General features: G+C 38.8%; 1 protein-coding gene across 4 annotated transcripts in view; it reads left to right on the top strand.

The window, feature by feature from the left end:
• The window catches only part of PIP4K2A (phosphatidylinositol-5-phosphate 4-kinase type 2 alpha), a 179,365-nt gene that overhangs the window by 93,792 nt on the left and 68,503 nt on the right, over positions 1-17,070 (top strand). For all 4 annotated transcript variants that reach the window (XM_038391963.2, XM_038391962.2, XM_038391965.2 and 1 more), the window contains 2 exons: positions 374-471; positions 1,613-1,709. In XM_038391963.2, the coding sequence (XP_038247891.1) occupies positions 374-471; positions 1,613-1,709 (195 nt within the window). The remainder of the gene's footprint in view (positions 1-373; positions 472-1,612; positions 1,710-17,070) is intronic.

Genomic DNA, 17,070 nt, shown 5'->3' with positions numbered 1-17,070 from the left:
TACTTTGGAGGTTCTTGTTACTTACTACAATCAGGAATGCTTTTCCTACTCTCTCCATCATAGCCGGCCCCCTGACCAAAGCGGCATTTTAAAAAAATTACTGAAGAGTCAACTGATGACATCGGTCAGTCTAACAATAATTCAAAGTAACTATGCCCCATTTACTGATAAAACTGGACTAGTAACTTTAAAATGTCATTACATTTTTCATCCAGAAAAATTGAAATTGCTTTAGGATTTGTTCTCCGGAATTTAACAAGTTTTAAAACAAACTAAACATACCATCTTTGCCTTTAAGTCATGTGTAGAGGGTATTTGTAAAGTGTCAGCAAAGCTAAAATGTTGTTAAATGTTTGTTTTTCCTCTCCTCTAGATCAATGAACTGAGCCATGTTCAAATCCCTATTATGTTGATGCCAGATGATTTCAAAGCATATTCAAAGATAAAGGTGGACAATCACCTTTTCAACAAGTAAGTACAAGTAACAACCCTTTGTAGAGGGGGATAAAGCTTCTGGCAGTGATATTTTACAAAATTCTGTAAACTGTTATTTTTCAATGAATAGGAGTAGTTTTGCTGATTAAGTTAATCCTGTGATAAACATAACCATCTGTTATATTCTAAAAAGCAACAGCAGGGCCTACTGGATAGTACTCTTTGGCCATATGGTATATTATTACCCATTAATATCTTATACATAGAAAATGATCGTTCTGTTTATGATGGAAATTTTTGTTTAGGAATTTTAAATGCATAAATCTTTGTACAGTTATTTTTGATATCTTAAACAAAAAAAAGTTATAAATCGGAATAAATAGTGGGATAAGGAGTATTTCAAAGCCAAATAAGGAATGTACACCTTTTCATAATCCCTGATATGAAATCATATAAAATGTTGACAGTAGTCTCCCATTATGTGTTATGATAAACTATGGAATTAGTTGGAAATTTATTAGAATGATTTAGCAAAATGATGACTTCAGGCATTTATTTTCAGCAATGTACATTAGTCGTGTGTTTCAGCTACAAAACAATAGCATGTGCACTTTTATAAAGATAAAATGAAGGTTTAAAAATATTCTAGAAAATGGAATGATTCCATTATTTTGTACTTTCTAATCTGTGGCAAAGTTCAAAGAGAAGACGTAGCAATTACTGTTTCTGAGTATAACAGTGAGGTTAATTATAGGATTTTAAAACTAATCCATCATTAAAGGAGTCCATGTTTTATAAAAGCTTTGATGTTTCTTGGAGTTTTTTGGTGTCATAGTTGAACCCTTGTATAATCCAATTTAAGGTTTCTCCTTCAGAGCATTAGTAGGGCAAAGGGAAAATTATTTCACTGTTTTTTGAGTCTAGATATGAAGACTTGTCAAAATTTAGTATGTATGGACTTCATCCAGTTCTTATATAGCTGATTACCAAGCCCTATGTGTATGTTTATAAAAGAGAGAAAATAGTTTGGGGTCAATCCTGACCTGATAGAGATTGGAGTAGATGGACTCTAAGTCTGTTTTGTCTCTATTTTGTACAAAAGTTTTTAAGATGTTGTTGTCCTGAGTTATTTAATTGAACATGCATGTGACTTTCACTGTTTTTCATTCTATTTCAGAGAAAACATGCCAAGTCATTTCAAATTTAAGGAATATTGTCCAATGGTATTCCGCAATCTGAGAGAGAGATTTGGAATAGATGATCAGGACTTTCAGGTAGGTTCACTATCAAAATACATGTGAAGAACTATTCATAGCTCCTCTGGCTATGAGCAGGAAAATCTCAGTTTGTGTAGAAGTCTGCCCACAGATCATCATTGGCTTATACTTCGAGAGTCTGTCTGCTCATTCAGTGAGAAAATGGGCTTCTCCCACCCTTAGTTATGATAAAGAAGGATCAGGACAGGAGTATACTGATTCTAAGACAGTGGTGTAGTTGAGATTGTGCAGGAGCTGTAGACCCACATGAAAGTGGGTTTTTTGTTTTTGTTTTTGAGAGTAGCAGCCATGTTAGTCTGTATTCGCAAAAAGAAAAGGAGTACTTGTGGCACCTTAGAGCGCAAATAAATGTTAGTGTCCAAAGAGAGCCTGGTCTACCTCATATTCCTGGCCGGGTGGTCTATAGCAGACACCCACTATGACATCACCCTTGTTGCTCTTGCCTCTAAACTTAATCCAAAGACACTCAACAGGCTTTTCTCCAGTTTCATATTGTAGCTTTGAGCAATCATAGTGCAACTCATCCAGCTTTTCTCCTCCACCTGTCTTTCCTGAACAGTTTATACCCATCCATGACAATGCTCCAGTCATGTGAGTTACCCCACCAAGTCCCTGTTGTTCCAGTCACATGAAAGTTCCTTGGCTCTGCCACGGCTTCCTATTCTTCCTGCTTGTTTCCCAGGCTTCTTGTGTTTGTGTACAGGCACCTGAGATAATTAGCAGTATGAATCAAGAGGCCTCCCCTGTTGCACCCTCCTCCTTGTGTTTCCTCCCAGTATCCCATTTCCCCATTTACCTCCGGGCTTAGGTCACCATCCCCCAGCAAACCTAGTTTAAAGCCCTCCTCACTAGGTTATCAAGCCTCCCTGTGAAGATGTTCTTCCCTCTCTTCGTTAGGTAGCAATCCTTCTTCCTGGAACAACATCACATGGTCGAAAAATCCAAAGCCCTCTCTCCAACTCTACCTGCGTAACCATGAATTTACCTCCACTATTTCATGGTCCCTACCCTTCCTTCAACAGGGAAGATGGACAAATGGTGTTCCTCTTGACCAAGAGGAAAGTGGATTCTGTGGCTGAGGGACTTGCATGGAAAATACTCTTCCAGGAGCCCTCTCACATTTAAATTGGAAGGAATCTAGCTCGTATACCTCCAGTGACCACAGCTACGTACATTCTACAGGATAGAAGTGATTTGTTAATTAGGCAGGTCCCAGGCCATTTAAGACTTTATAAGTTAAAAGCTACATCTTAAATTCACTTGAAGGCAGTAGACAGTCGATGTAGATCATGGAGCACCTGTATCATGTGCTTGAAATAAGATATTCTACTTAGTCACCTCGTTCACTAGTTTTGGAGCAAAGCTGACCTTGTCTTGATGATTACTAAAGATAATCAGCCATCACAAAATGTACAGCCTCTGTTCAATGACCCAGGTGAAACATTACTATGTGCAACCTAGGGTCCAGTCCAAATTAACCAGAACATGACGCATTTAGTATTTTGAACTCATGCAATTAACTGATTGCCAGCAATCTATAGAAAAGGAAATATTAGAAAGTATTTGGTGTATAATTTCAAGCAATTAATAAAATTAATAAAATTATAAGATGCTTTTGGAGGATTCTTGAACAGAAAGGGCTGAGTCAAGTTATGTACTGTGAATTATTCATATAGTGCTACTTGTTTGAATTAAATTATCAAATAACTGCATTCTTAGAATTTTAAAAATAGAAAGTTCTCTCTGCTGATTATGCCTTTCTCACATTTCATTTACAAATATGGTTATCCTGTCCCTCATCCTCAAAGAAGTTCACACTCAGACAGCTTCATTTCATTTACTACTTGTTTGTGCAGCAGAAGCAGCAACATTGAAGTCACTGGAAATGTTCATACTTTGGGAATTGGTTTTAATAGCTTCCTCCTACTACAGAATCAGTCCCACATGGCTTTTCCACTGTGCCCCATAACCTCTGACTTCTATGTGGAAATTTAAAAAAAATAATTGAAAGCCCTTAATGGAAGTAGATTATAAGAGAGGATATATTCACCATGTTTTTGACAATTTCCAATTGATATTGAAGGGGAAGGTGTTTTCACAAATCCCAAGCAAGCTGTATATTACTTAAAAACACCATCCTTTCTCCCTCCCACCTGAGAAAATGTGCACACCTTAACATTACCGTAACTCTCATGCACCACATACTATGCACTGCAGCCTTAACTCTGCTCTCTTGGGATGCCAGCTTTCTATTACCCCCAAACTCCCCCTCCTAATACAACACATTACTACACCAAACATTCACAACTCATAGTGTTGGGAGGGAATAGTTTGTTAAAGGCATGTATGCAAGAGGTCAGACTGAAGTTGTGGTATGTAGTCTATGGTGGTGAACAGTAGTTTAGTGGTATTGTTAAGGTTTGTGCCAGTGGATGAAAGAGAAGAAGGTATGTACTGTTAGCTGTGTGAATTTTTTATTTCTTTGATGTTATGGCTTTTTGTCATGTATACTATGTATGTGACAATCCCAAATGCTTCACAAGTAAGTTTTTTGGCATATTTATTATATGGTTATGCAGAGTTATGAGCTATCATTCTTAATGGAGAGAGGAAGTAAATTGACCATCGTGATCATTAAGTTCCAAGTCACTAGCTAATAAACTTGAGACCAAAATGGCAAATTCCACTCCTAAGTGTGACATTTCTGTCATAGGAGAGTAGATAGAGGACTTCTTAATGCAGGCTCCATTTGGGAAGATATTTGACCCCTTTAAATTAAGGTTTTGGAGAATTTGGGTCCCCCCCCCCTTGCTCTTCAGCAGGGATGGAGAGAGGTTGGTGTGCCAGGAAAAAAAAGGTGGGATGGTTGTTAGTCTATGCCATTTATTAAACTAATGTTTGAAATGCTTTCGAAAATTAAGATGAAATCTATGGGTATTCAAGGTGCCAAAGTTATCATAGCAATATGTATATAATGATAACAAAAGATTTAACAAGGTGCAAAACGACCAAATTTTCAAAATCAAAAACGAGGATGCTTTTGTGGCAACTTTTTTTTTTTTACAGTTGCAAAATAGTTGTACAAAAGGCTTTTTAAAAAATGCAGCTGGTGTCAGTATGCCAGCTTCTGACAAGCGTATTACCTGAAATGGAAGACTTTTTTTTCTTTTTACTTAGTGTTCTGAATGTATGCAGTGTTGTTGTAGCTGTGTCAGTCCCACAGTTTATCACACCAAACATTCATTCCATTGGATTGTTTGTTCCTGGTAAACACAGAGAAGGGCTTACTCAATATAACCCTTCTTCTTGAACAAACAGTTGGCAGTTAAAATATTTTTGATAAAATAAAAGCCCAGGACATTTCAGGTGTCCTGCAGGAAGTTCCCGGGACACCAGGACATCATATGGAACACTGGGCCAGTCGCAGTAAAATGAGGATGTGATCATTTTAATGCTTCAACCCAGATGAGTTAAAAATATATACTAAACAAGAGAAGGTTATTGTCCTCTGGGAAACTCAACTCATCTATTTGACCATGAGACTTCCTCCTTCAAACAGTCTTGGATGGCACCTGTATGTCTCTTTCTTCGGGAGGAGTTACTGTATTGCTCACAGTGTGTGAAAACAAACTAGAATTGATAGTAGATGTTTGAGGGTTATAACCTATGACATTTATATTGAGAAAAGACTTTGCTGGAATTTATGTGCTGAATTGTGGTTTTAATATAGAAAATCTTCACTTTAGCCACTCTTCAGAATCATCATTTGTTCACTGAAGATTTTAATTGTATAAGACACAATAATAAAATATATAAAACTTCAAAGAAAGGTAACGCTCTCAAATTGAATGCAGAGGAGATTGGCTTATTTACTTATTCTTATTTTTGTGTTTGCACCTAAGAGCACCAGTCATGGACTACCCGTTGTGCTACTTGCTCTGCAGACACATAACAAAGAGACTGTACCTGCCCGTCAGAGCTTACTGTCATGGGTGTCTGGTGTGTTGTGTCCTAATATAAAATCTCACTATAAGAGAATATAGGTTTTGGGGTTTTTTTCTCCAGCACATAAATTGCTTAAGATAATCCAAAAGGAAATGTACAGGGTGAATAGTTCCAATAAACTGTCCAGTATACTATAGTATTCTTTCAAATCATTTTCGATTGAGATTTTTCAGATCCTAGGTTTTTCAGGGCAGAATTTTTATTGTACTATCCAGAGCTGAACAGATAATTGGTGCTAAACAAATGATAAATGATGGTAATCTAAATATTCCCCAAACTTTTCTGCAGTGGGATGCAACTTTTTTAAAGAAGAATTTCCTTACATCATTAAAGAAGCATAGTGAAATCTTCATGCAGGCAAACTACTTAGGAGATTTGTACCAGGGGCTTATGCTAGGAGGTATTTAAGTTTTCTGTAGGAGGAGAATCACTATTGAGTTTTCAACACTTAAAAATATTTGCGGAAGCTACTTTGTACTTTAAATCTAAATTGGGTCAATGCAGAGTATGAGAGAATTGCATAAAACCAGGACAGAATTAAATCTCATGTTAACCTGAAGGGTTGGGAAGGATCATGAGGTAGAAGGTATATGAATATGGAAATAAAGTTTGGTCCTGGCCAAAGTGTTTCATAAATAGAGATAAAGTAGCTAAGCTAATACTTCAAATTTAAAATGCTAACCGCAGATCCCACCAAGATGTATGCAATATTATTGTTTGTTATAATGATCTGTGAGCTTGAACAATTGCAGTGCTAGGAATTCAAATAATATTAACTGATTAAATTGTCCCCACCTAATTAGCTAGGCAATAAGAGGCATTGGCCAGCCAAAGAAAGTGAGTTCAGGGATACCGTATTCCCAATGGAAGGAGAAAAAGCCTCAGGCCTGAGCTGACATGATTGAATTGTTTTTAAAACACAAACTGACACTTTTACTTTCAGAAACATTTTGTGAAGCCTTTGAGAAAGATTCACTTCCTAAGGGATCCATATAATTTGTTTTTAAACCTAAGAGAGATCTCCACCTTGTAATTTTATTACCCGTTTTCTCTTCTAAATAATGGCTTCCAATAGTAGCTAAAATCCTGGTAGGTTAAGAGACTTCTTTCAGGAATAATCCACTGTGACCTATCAAGATTTGTCCAGGGCTGAGAATTTGAAAAGGCTGTTTCTTATTGGTATGGTCCTGTTCACTAGCTAAGGAAATTGTACAATGAAGAAAAGAAAGAGTCTACTAGTTCATTAGTGTTAGAGGCATTTTCTCTCAAGGCTACACTCCAGGGTCATTCTGTTTCACCCCTTCTATTCCTTGGCTCACTTAATGTGAAATGTCCCATTGAGAGGGGAATTCCAACTTGATAAAGAAAGGGATGTAATATCTTTTTGCAGATTTTCTACTTATGCTTCAGCAAAGTGCTCCAATGAGCATTTTTGCTTATAATGAGTGTCCTGTATTCAGGTCTGAGAATAAATTTGGAGAAGTCTAGTATTTTTATTGAGAGAGAGGATTATGGAACAGATAATGAGTAATTTACTGTAGATAAGTTTAAATATTTGGAATATGGTTCACAAGAAAGGAATCCCAGTTAACTTTGAACAATGTCATCCCCATTACAGAGCAAGATAGGACTAATATAGACAAATTGGCCCACTTACCTCTTTCATTAATCAGACATATCAGGGTAATTAAAATGAATGTTCTTCCCAAATGTCTTTGTTTTCAGAGTCTTCTGCAGATATCCTTGATATCCAGAGGATAGATAGAATTTATTCATAAAGAAAGATAAAACACCCAGAGTAAATCTGAAAAATAACTTTTGTACCTCATGAAAAGAGGGGTTTGGAAGTGTCATCTCTTAAGCTGACTGTGGCCCAGTTTTAATGCTTGTGACAATGTAGCTTCAGGAGAACAAGGATTCTCCACTTCATAAAATAGTTTGTGAACTGATTAACCCATAGGCACTGAGATATATCTTTTGATCTGGTCCTTAAGGAAGAATTGAAGCCTCATAAAATACAGTGCTGTTCACACAATCCAGTCTATGTGAATTTAAAGTCTTAAAGTCTCAGAGAGTCTGTCCCCTGTGGATCCTGGTTCACAATCCACATGTGTGTGCAAATCCTGAAGGCAGTTATTTTTGGCAGTGGGATGAGCTAGGAATTATGACAGTTCAGGATCTATATAACAGACTCCTCTTTCCTTGAGGCAACCAAAGCCAACTGTCATGTCCCTAAATCTTTTTCAGAGGTTTCTCCAACTTAAACATTTTAATATGGAAGAGATGAATTCCGTGTTTTCTGATGAGCCAAGATTTTAACCCATAGTTCCATAGCTACTGATGGTTCTAGTTTTTAAAAAGTTTATTAATTTATTATAAACAAAGGCCTAGAGAGGAGAACTGAAACTAAATGGGAGGAAAACCTAAATGTACAGTACTCAGTGCAATACTGGAATGATAACTATGTATGAACAAAAATCATGTAAATCAGTGCAAGACTGACACTAGTTCTTATCAATTTAAGTCACCCAGCAAGGCTACCCAAAATACATGTTAGTTTTGATGATTAAGTATATGAAGTGTAAAGTAAAAGCTGGGATTTGTTATGGGAATATAGAAGAGTCCAACTGTTCTGGAGCACAATCTCACATCAGTTAGGGGGGATACGGAAAGTAAGGACTTTAATGCTGCTTCAGATATGTCTTTTGAATTACTTACCCAAATTAAGGTATCAGAGAAAGTTTCTAGGAGTTGCGTTCTGCATAGTCACACTTTGTATCATGGATCATTAGTACACACTTTTGATACCCTCCTCACTGTGTGAGTGAACTTGTCAGATTGATACTTCCATGACCTTTGGGAAAAAACAATATGAAATATTAGATGAAATTGTCAAGACCGTAAGAAAAAGGCATAATGAATATGTGGAGCTGTTATGATGAATGATGTTGTCTACCCTAGGATAAGAAACTTGAATTATTTTGGTATGTAATTACTGTGTAGCCTTTTGGCTCAGTTGTTAAGATAACTATTGAGATATATTTTATTAGAAATTTTCAACATAACTTTAAATGTATAAATATAATTATGTCCTGCTCCTCTCCTTTTTGACTCTCTGCCTCCTGCTACTTCAGATTGCAATTTACGCTTCAGTGGCTGATTTTTTTTTCCTATTTGGAGGCTTAAATAATGGTTTAATTTCAGCTGATGGTGCCATATCTCTGAAAGGGAGCATCTGAAGTACTTATTCCTAACTGGTTGGGATAATGGAGAAATATGAGCAATAAAGGAATGTGATTTTCTCTGAATCTTAATAATTGGCTTTCACTTCTCCTCTCCCTCGGTCAGCCCCACAAATGGATTCTCCTGTTTTTCTTCTCTTCTCCCCTTTGCAACTGTCAGTTCAAGTACAGTCCTCCATCGTCCGTTCCCTCTGAGGCAGTGTGGCTGTACTCCAAGAGCCTCCTGCAGTAGAATAGGAAGTACTCAACTCTGGACTTCAGCACAGTGTTTAATCTCCTGAGTGGTGGTGCTGCGTTCCCTACATCGTCAGTGGGTCTGGCAGTCAGCGATATTAGTGTTATTTTGGAGGAAGATGGAGGTTGAGCTTGTCACCATCTCCTGCTTTGTCCTCAGACTTCATCCTTATTTCACTAATACCAGAATGAGAACAATAACTACAGAGTGTAAAGTGAAGTGAGATGACACTTGACAAATATAGTTGTCGGGACCTTTGTGTACCAGTTGATTACCAAGTTGGGGTCAGGGGGGAGACAGTGGGATCAGGGTCGAGCCAGGTCAGGATACCAGGAAGTCAGGGTACCGGTCACCAGGATGCAGACAGGAGACAAATAGCAGAGTCAGGGATGAACTGGGGTGAGAAGCCAGAGTCTAGGCTTCACAGCAAAGGAAGATCTGGAGCAGAAGCAAGCAGGCAGTCTGCATCTTTGCTCAGAGAGCTCCCTATGGTGGCTTTCAGTGCTCAGTCTCCAATACAAGCTGCAACAGACGATAGACTAGTCACTGTTCCTAGCTCATGCATAATAGACCTGCTCTTTCACCAGCTCAGTTCCCTCTGAGCCTCGCTGAAGGAATTTCACCTCTGAATTACCAAACCTACATCTAATAGTGTAATTTATTGTCAGTGCCATTCTCTAAATCACTGAACTTTCTCCCACTTTCCTCCATTTCCCTCCTTCTCTTGCCATTACAGTGAGCTTCATTTTGTCATCTTCATAGGCAATGAGTGCTGAAGACATCTGCCAAAGGAGACAGGAAGTTTACTTATAAGATAAACACATTGGGTAAAATTCTGGCTCCACTAAAGTCAATGGCAAAACTCCTATTGACTTAAATGGGGCCAGTCTTGCGCACACTGATCCTGCAGCATTCCCAGTGCTGACTGATGGGGAGCAAAGGACTGATCTCAGAACCCAGGACTGATTCTCCTCATGCCCATGAACTATACTGCTGTTAAATCACTAGGCTGACACAGTGAGCTTCAGTTTTAATCGTCACGTTTTGAGTACAACAGTGGGTAATTGTAGTTACATTGCCTGAGCAAAGCTGACCCATATGGACTCCAAAAACAATATACAAACTCTTGTACATTGATTTTTATTTTAGATACATAGCTGCATATCACAGAATACCTTGTAAAATTTGTTCTCCTGTTTATTCAGTTTAGCATTGTGTGTGCTTGAATGAGATTAAACTATAGAGACTAGCATTTCTTCTCAGTACATTTACTTCTTGCCAGACCTCGTGTAAAATTCCACTGAAAGTGAAAGATTTAGATCCTAGTGAGTACAGTGCCATTCAGTCAATTCTGTTTAAAAGATTGTCTTACTATTTTTCTAAATGTCTCCGTGTTTCATCACAAAAACTAGAATTTTGTGGCCTTTTCTCTTTGTAGAAAAAGCTGCTTTTCTGTGATAATTTTTAACTTTTTTTAGAGGAATTTAATAAAGTATTTGTACTGTATCCAGAATGTAGCTTAAATGTTTAAAGTGTTGAGATACATAATCTTGAGTCTGTTACAGAAGTAGCAATTATTAAACAATGACATTTACATGAAATGTATAAAAGATTAAAGGTTAGAATGAGCTAATTAAATTGACCTTTAAATTGCCTCTCTTTGAGTCTCTGGCTAATCCTAGACTCCCACTGTGGAGTTAAACATCCTCACTGTGAACTTTAGGGGTAGTGGGAGCTGTACTGGCAGTTCCATTTAAAAAAAACAATTAAGGTAGCATTTTGCCAGTTATAAATGTAACTTTCCTGTGTAGAGTAAACCTCAGTTCTCCTATCCTTTTGTGGGGGAGGGAGTAGGGGTTCCATTCCCCCCCCCCCCCACAAGAATAACAACTTTATTCTGAACAAGTGAATCCAAAGAAATATCTAACTTGTATGGCCAAAACTGTTCAGTGTAGGCAACAGAACCAAAACGTTTTTTTGAGGTGTTGAAGAGTGAGTTATTTCTTTATTATCTGGAATTATCTGCTGCTTCTATTTATTGACTAACTCTTGTGGCTCCTGCTGTATTTGAAAGCCTTAATAATGTAAAATATAGGAGTAGAGAATTAAAGGACAAGTTCAGAGTCCTGCACTTAGGACAGAAGAATCCCACGCACCGCTACAGACTAGGGACCAAATGGCTAGGCAGCAGTTCTGCAGAAAAGTACCTAGGGGTTATAGTGGACGAGAAGCTGGATGAAAGTCAACAGTGTGCCGTTGTTGCCAAGAATGCCAATGGCATTTTGGGATGTATAAGTAGGGACATTGCCAGCAGATCGAGGGACGTGATCATTCCCCTCTATTCGACATTGGTGAAGCCTCATCTGGAGTACTGTCTCCAGTTTTGGGCCCCACACTACAAGAAGGATGTGGAAAAATTGTAAAATGTCTGGCGGAGGGCAACAAAAATGATTAGGGGACTGGAACACATGACTTATGAGGAGAAGCTGAGGGAACTGGGATTGTTTAGTCTGCGGAAGAGAAGAATGAGGGGGGATTTGATAGCTGCTTTCAACTACTTGAAAGCGGGTTCCAAAGAGGATGGATCTAGATTGTTCTGAGTGGTAGCAGATGACAGAATGAGGAGTAATGGTCTCAAGTTGCAGTGGGGGAGGTTTAGGTTGGATATTAGGAAAAACTTTTTCACTAGGAGTGTGGTGACGCACTGGAATGCGTTACCTAGGGAGGTGGTGCAATCTCCTTCCTTAGAGGTTTTTAAGGTCAGGCTTGACAAAGCCCTGGCTGGGATGATTTAGTTGGGGATTGGTTCTTCTTTGAGCAGGGGGGTGGACTAGATAATCTTCTGAGGTCCCTTCCAACCCTGATATTGTATGAAAGCTGCAAAACGAAAAGTGGGTGCTTCAGAGACCTGCTTGTTACCATATTTAACAGGGTTTTTAAGAACTGTGTGGTAGCGTATCTGCTTTTAGAGCCTAATTCAAAACCATTTTAAGAAGGCAAAATAATGCCAGTGTTGCCATCCTGGGCAAAATAATGTAAAAGTTGATACTGGCTTCAGCTGATAAATAATTAAAGGATAAGAATATAATTAATGCCAGTCGACATGGTTTGATGGAAAGTTGATCTTGTCAAACCTAATTTAATTCTTGATGAGATAATAAATTTGGTTCATAAAAGTAACTCCATAGATGTAATATACTTAGACTTTTGTAAGACATTTTTCTGTACCACATGATATTCTGATTAAAAATTTAGCAGTATACAATAGAGTGTATTACATGGCTTGAGAACTGACAGATCTCAAGAAGTATTTGTCAATGAGGAATCGTCATTGAATGGGGGTGTTCCTAGTCGGGTTCCACAAGGATCGGTATTAGGCCTAATGCTATTCAACATTTTCATCAATGATCTGGAAGAAAATATAAAATCACTGCTGATAAAAATTTGTGAATGAGACAAAGATTGGCAGAGTGGTAACTAATGAGGACAAGGCTGTCATACAGAGTGATTTGGATCACTTAGTAATCTGGGTCCATTCAAGCAAAATGTGTTTTAATACATCCAAACGCAAAAGTAGATATCTAGAAACAAAGAATGCAGGCCGCATGTACAGAATGGGAGACGATATCCTGGAAAGCAGTTTTCAGAGTAGCAGCCGTGTTAGTCTGTATTCGCAAAAAGAAAAGGAGTACTTGTGGCACCTTAGAGACTAACAAATTTATAAATTTGTTAGTCTCTAAGGTGCCACAAGTACTCCTTTTCTTTCTGGAAAGCAGTGTCTCTGAAAAGGATTTCGGTGTCATAGTGGACAAACAACTCAACATTAGCTGCTAGTGTGGTGATGTGACAAAAAGAGCTATTACATTCCTTGGATATGTAAATAGGGGTGTAGTAAGTAAGAACACGGAGGTGATTTCACCTCTATATATGGCATTGGTGATACCAATAGTGGAATACTGCTTATAATTCTGGTATCCAAATTTTAGAGAAGATGTTGAAAAACTGGAAATGATGTAGCACTGCCCAAATGTCAGGCAGACCGCATCCACATGGGCGTGGTGGTCCATTGACTGTTCTGCCTTCGGGCCCAGAATTGCTGTTGGTGGGCCTGTGTAATGGTCCCTTATGGCCTTAAACTCTATGGAAAAACTCCCTGAAGTCCAAAGAGAGGCTCCAATGGACTTCACTGGGTTTTGAATCAGGCCCCAAATGCAGGACCTGTTGGTAACAGTTTAAAATGGGCTTCGGTCCCAGTGCACCTCTCCGGACCTAGAACTATGTAGGGGAGGGCCCTCACTCTGGGGGCATTAGGACCCAGGGGGTGTGCACACATACTTCAAAAAATGTTGGAACTTGCATGGCATTTGCTGCAATCACATTGTTCACTCTCCTTACGTGCTGTTCCCCTTTCCCACATGTGTCTATTTAGACAATATTGTTTCATTGTTTCCTTGTACTCCCCTACCTCTGTAGCCATCTCTTATATTATACTTAGATTGTAAGCACTTTTGGGCAGGACCTGTTTTTTTGTTCTGTGTTTGTACAGCCCTAGTACGTGATGGGGGGGGTGTCTGGGCCAAACCCAAGCAAAAATTGGAGCAGAGAGCCGGCCCCAGCCCCATAGGACAGGAGCCATGGGAGTTGCCTCTGTGGGATGAATGCAGGGTGTGTTCCATCTGCAGCTCGCCCTCGTGGGTCTTCCTGCCCCTTGGGGGCACAATCTGATCCACCTTCCCCCACATCCCAACATGGTCAGAATTAATAAAATGAAATAAGAAATTCCCTAAAAATAAAATGAAGTATAAATTATTTCACTGGACTCTAAGCTATAGTAGAATGGAATGACCTTTCATTTACTAAAGTGTTTGCACTGCCTATTGCAGTGCAGGTGAAACAAATATATGTAATGTAGTTTTGCAGATAAAGTTAATCTGCATCAAGAATGCTTTAGGGAATGAATTACTAACAAAAATCAGTGCGGCTTTCAGCAGGCTATATTTAATACTGTAGAATTAATGAACTCATACATTTTACTATCAAGTAGTTCTGTGGTATGAGACACATTGGCTATGATTATAACCTTTAGATGTTGAAGGTCAGATTAATTTCATGACCTTAAATGAAATCTGTTGCCTGTTACTCAGTGCACATGTAGGTGATCTTTTTATTGACCTGTGCAGAGGCAATGTGACATTTCAACCAAAGTTCATCACAAGAAAACTATTCTGTGGACTGTGCATAAATGAAAAGATGTTTTTAGAAGCCTCTTCAAGCTTGTCATACTAAATGTCTTTATTTGTTTAAATAATTACTGTACAGAAGTTCAGCTTATTCTTAAGGTGACCTCATAAGTATTCACATTTACACAGTCGAAAAGCTGTTTACTCTCCTGAGATCAAAACCCAGTATGCACAGGCTTAAAATTTCACAAATTAAAAATGAACAGGGAATTCATGCAGGACTATTTCACTCAGAATAAAAGACATTGAATAAGTTGCTAAACCAAGTTATCAAGTGGAATAGTGTACATGAGATTGACAAAAAGAAAAGGAGTACTTGTGGCACCTTAGAGACTAACAAATTTATTAGAGCATAAGCTTTCGTGAGCTACAGCTCACTTCATCGGATGCATTGACAGATTGACAGACATTTTATTTATGAGAGAGGGGATTGAGGCACATGGTGATAAAATAGAGAAAGCTGAAATAAACCTACAGGGGACAGGTTTCAGAGTAGCAGCAGTGTTAGTCTGTATCCAGAAAAAGAAAAGGGGTACTTGTGGCACCTTAGAGACTAACAAATCTATTTGAGCATAACCTTTTGTGAGCTACAGCTCACTTCATCGGATGCATCCAGTGGAAAATACAGTGGGCAGATTTTACATACACAGAGAACATGAAACAATGGGTGTTACCATACACACTGTAACAAGAGTGATCAGGTAAGGTGAGCTATTACCAGCAGGAGAGAGAAAAGAACCTTTTGTATTGATAATCAAGGTGGGCCATTTCCAGCAGTTGACAAGAACATGTGAGGAACAGTATGGGGGGAAAACAAACATGGGAAAATAGTTTTACTTTGTGTAATGACACATCCACTCACAGTCTTTATTCAAGCCTCAGTTAATGGTGTCCAGTTTGCAAATTAATTCCAATTCAGCAGTCTCTTGTTGGAGTCTGTTTTTGAAGTTTTTTTTGGTGAAGACTTGCCACTTTTAGGTCTGTAATCGAGTGACCAGAGAGAATGAAGTGTTCTCCGACTGGTTTTTGAATGTTATAATTCTTGACATCTGATTTGTGTCCATTTTATTCTTTTATGTAGAGACTCTCCAGTTTGGCCAATGTACATGGCAGAGGGGCATTGCTGGCACATGATGGCATATATCGCATTGGTAGATGCTCAGGTGAATGAGCCTCTGATAATGTGGCTGATGTGAATAGGCCCTATGATGCTGTCTCCTGAATGGATATGTGGACATAATTGGCAATGGGCTTTATTGCAAGGATAGGTTCCTGGGTTAGTGTTTTTGTTGTGTGGTGCGTGTTTGCTGGTGAATATTTGCTTCAGGCTGGGGGGCTGTCTGTAAGCAAGGACTGGCCTGTCTCCCAAAATCTGTGAAAGTGATGCGTCGTCCTTCAGGATAGGTTGTAGATCCTTGATGATGCACTGGAGAGGTTTTAGTTGGGGGCTGAATGTGATGGCTAGTGGCGTTCTGTTATTTTCTTTGTTGGGCCTGTCCTGTAGTAGGTCACTTCTGGGTACTCTTCTGGCTCTGTCAATCTGTTTCTTCACTTCAGCAGGTGGGTATTGTAGTTGTAAGAACGTTTGATATAGATCTTGTAGGTGTTTGTCTCTGTCTGAGGAGATGGAGCAAATGCAGTTGCTCCAACTCACCAGCAACCACACACCACACAAAAAAAAAAAATTCCAGGAACCTATCCTTGCCACAAAGCCTGTTGCCAACTGTGTCCACATACCTATTCAGGGGACACCATCATAGGGCCTAATCACATCAGCCACACTATCAGAGGCTCGTTCACCTGCACATCTACCAATGGGATATATGCCATCGTGTGCCTGCAATGCCCCTCTGCCATGTACATTGGCCAAACTGGACAGTCCCTATGTAAAAGAATAAATGGACACAAATCAGATGTCAAGAATTAAAACATTCAAAAACCAGTCGGAGAACACTTCAATCTCCCTGGTCGCTCGATTACAGACCTAAAAGTGGCAAGTTTTCAACAAAAAAAACTTCAAAAACGGACTCCAACAAGAGACTGTTGAATTGGAATTAATTTGCAAACTGGACACTATTAACTTAGGCTTGAATAAAGACTGTGAGTGGATGTGTCATTACACAAAACTATTTCCCCATGTTTATTTCCCCCCCCTTACTGTTCTTCACACATTCTTGTCAACTGCTGGAAATGGCCCACCTTGCTTATCACTACAAAAGGTTTTTTTCCCTCTCGTGCTGATAATAGCTCACCTTACCTGATCACTCTTGTTACAGTGTGTATGGTAACACCCATTGTTTCATGTTCTCTGTGTATATAAAATCTGCCCACTGTATTTTCCACTGGATGCATCCGATGAAGTGAGCTGTAGCTTACGAAAGGTTATGCTCAAATAAATTTGTTAGTCTCTAAGATGCCACAAGTCCTCCTTTTTTTTTTTTTCTAAATGGGACAGGGTTTTGTGACCTCATGTGATCTTTCCTTGTTCTGTAAAGCGCTTTGGAGTCTACATACCAGTACTGCTTTTACTGACAACAGAATTAATAAAATGACTTGTTTGTGGTTAGTATGACTAATGCTTCACTGTTATGTCAACATGTCACTGTATACAGTAGCTGCATAATGGGAGTGTGGTG

Source organism: Dermochelys coriacea, chromosome 2 (genome assembly GCF_009764565.3).
Source record: "Dermochelys coriacea isolate rDerCor1 chromosome 2, rDerCor1.pri.v4, whole genome shotgun sequence".
NCBI classification, from domain to species: domain Eukaryota; kingdom Metazoa; phylum Chordata; order Testudines; family Dermochelyidae; genus Dermochelys; species Dermochelys coriacea.
This window is presented reverse-complemented; position numbering and strand designations above follow the sequence as displayed.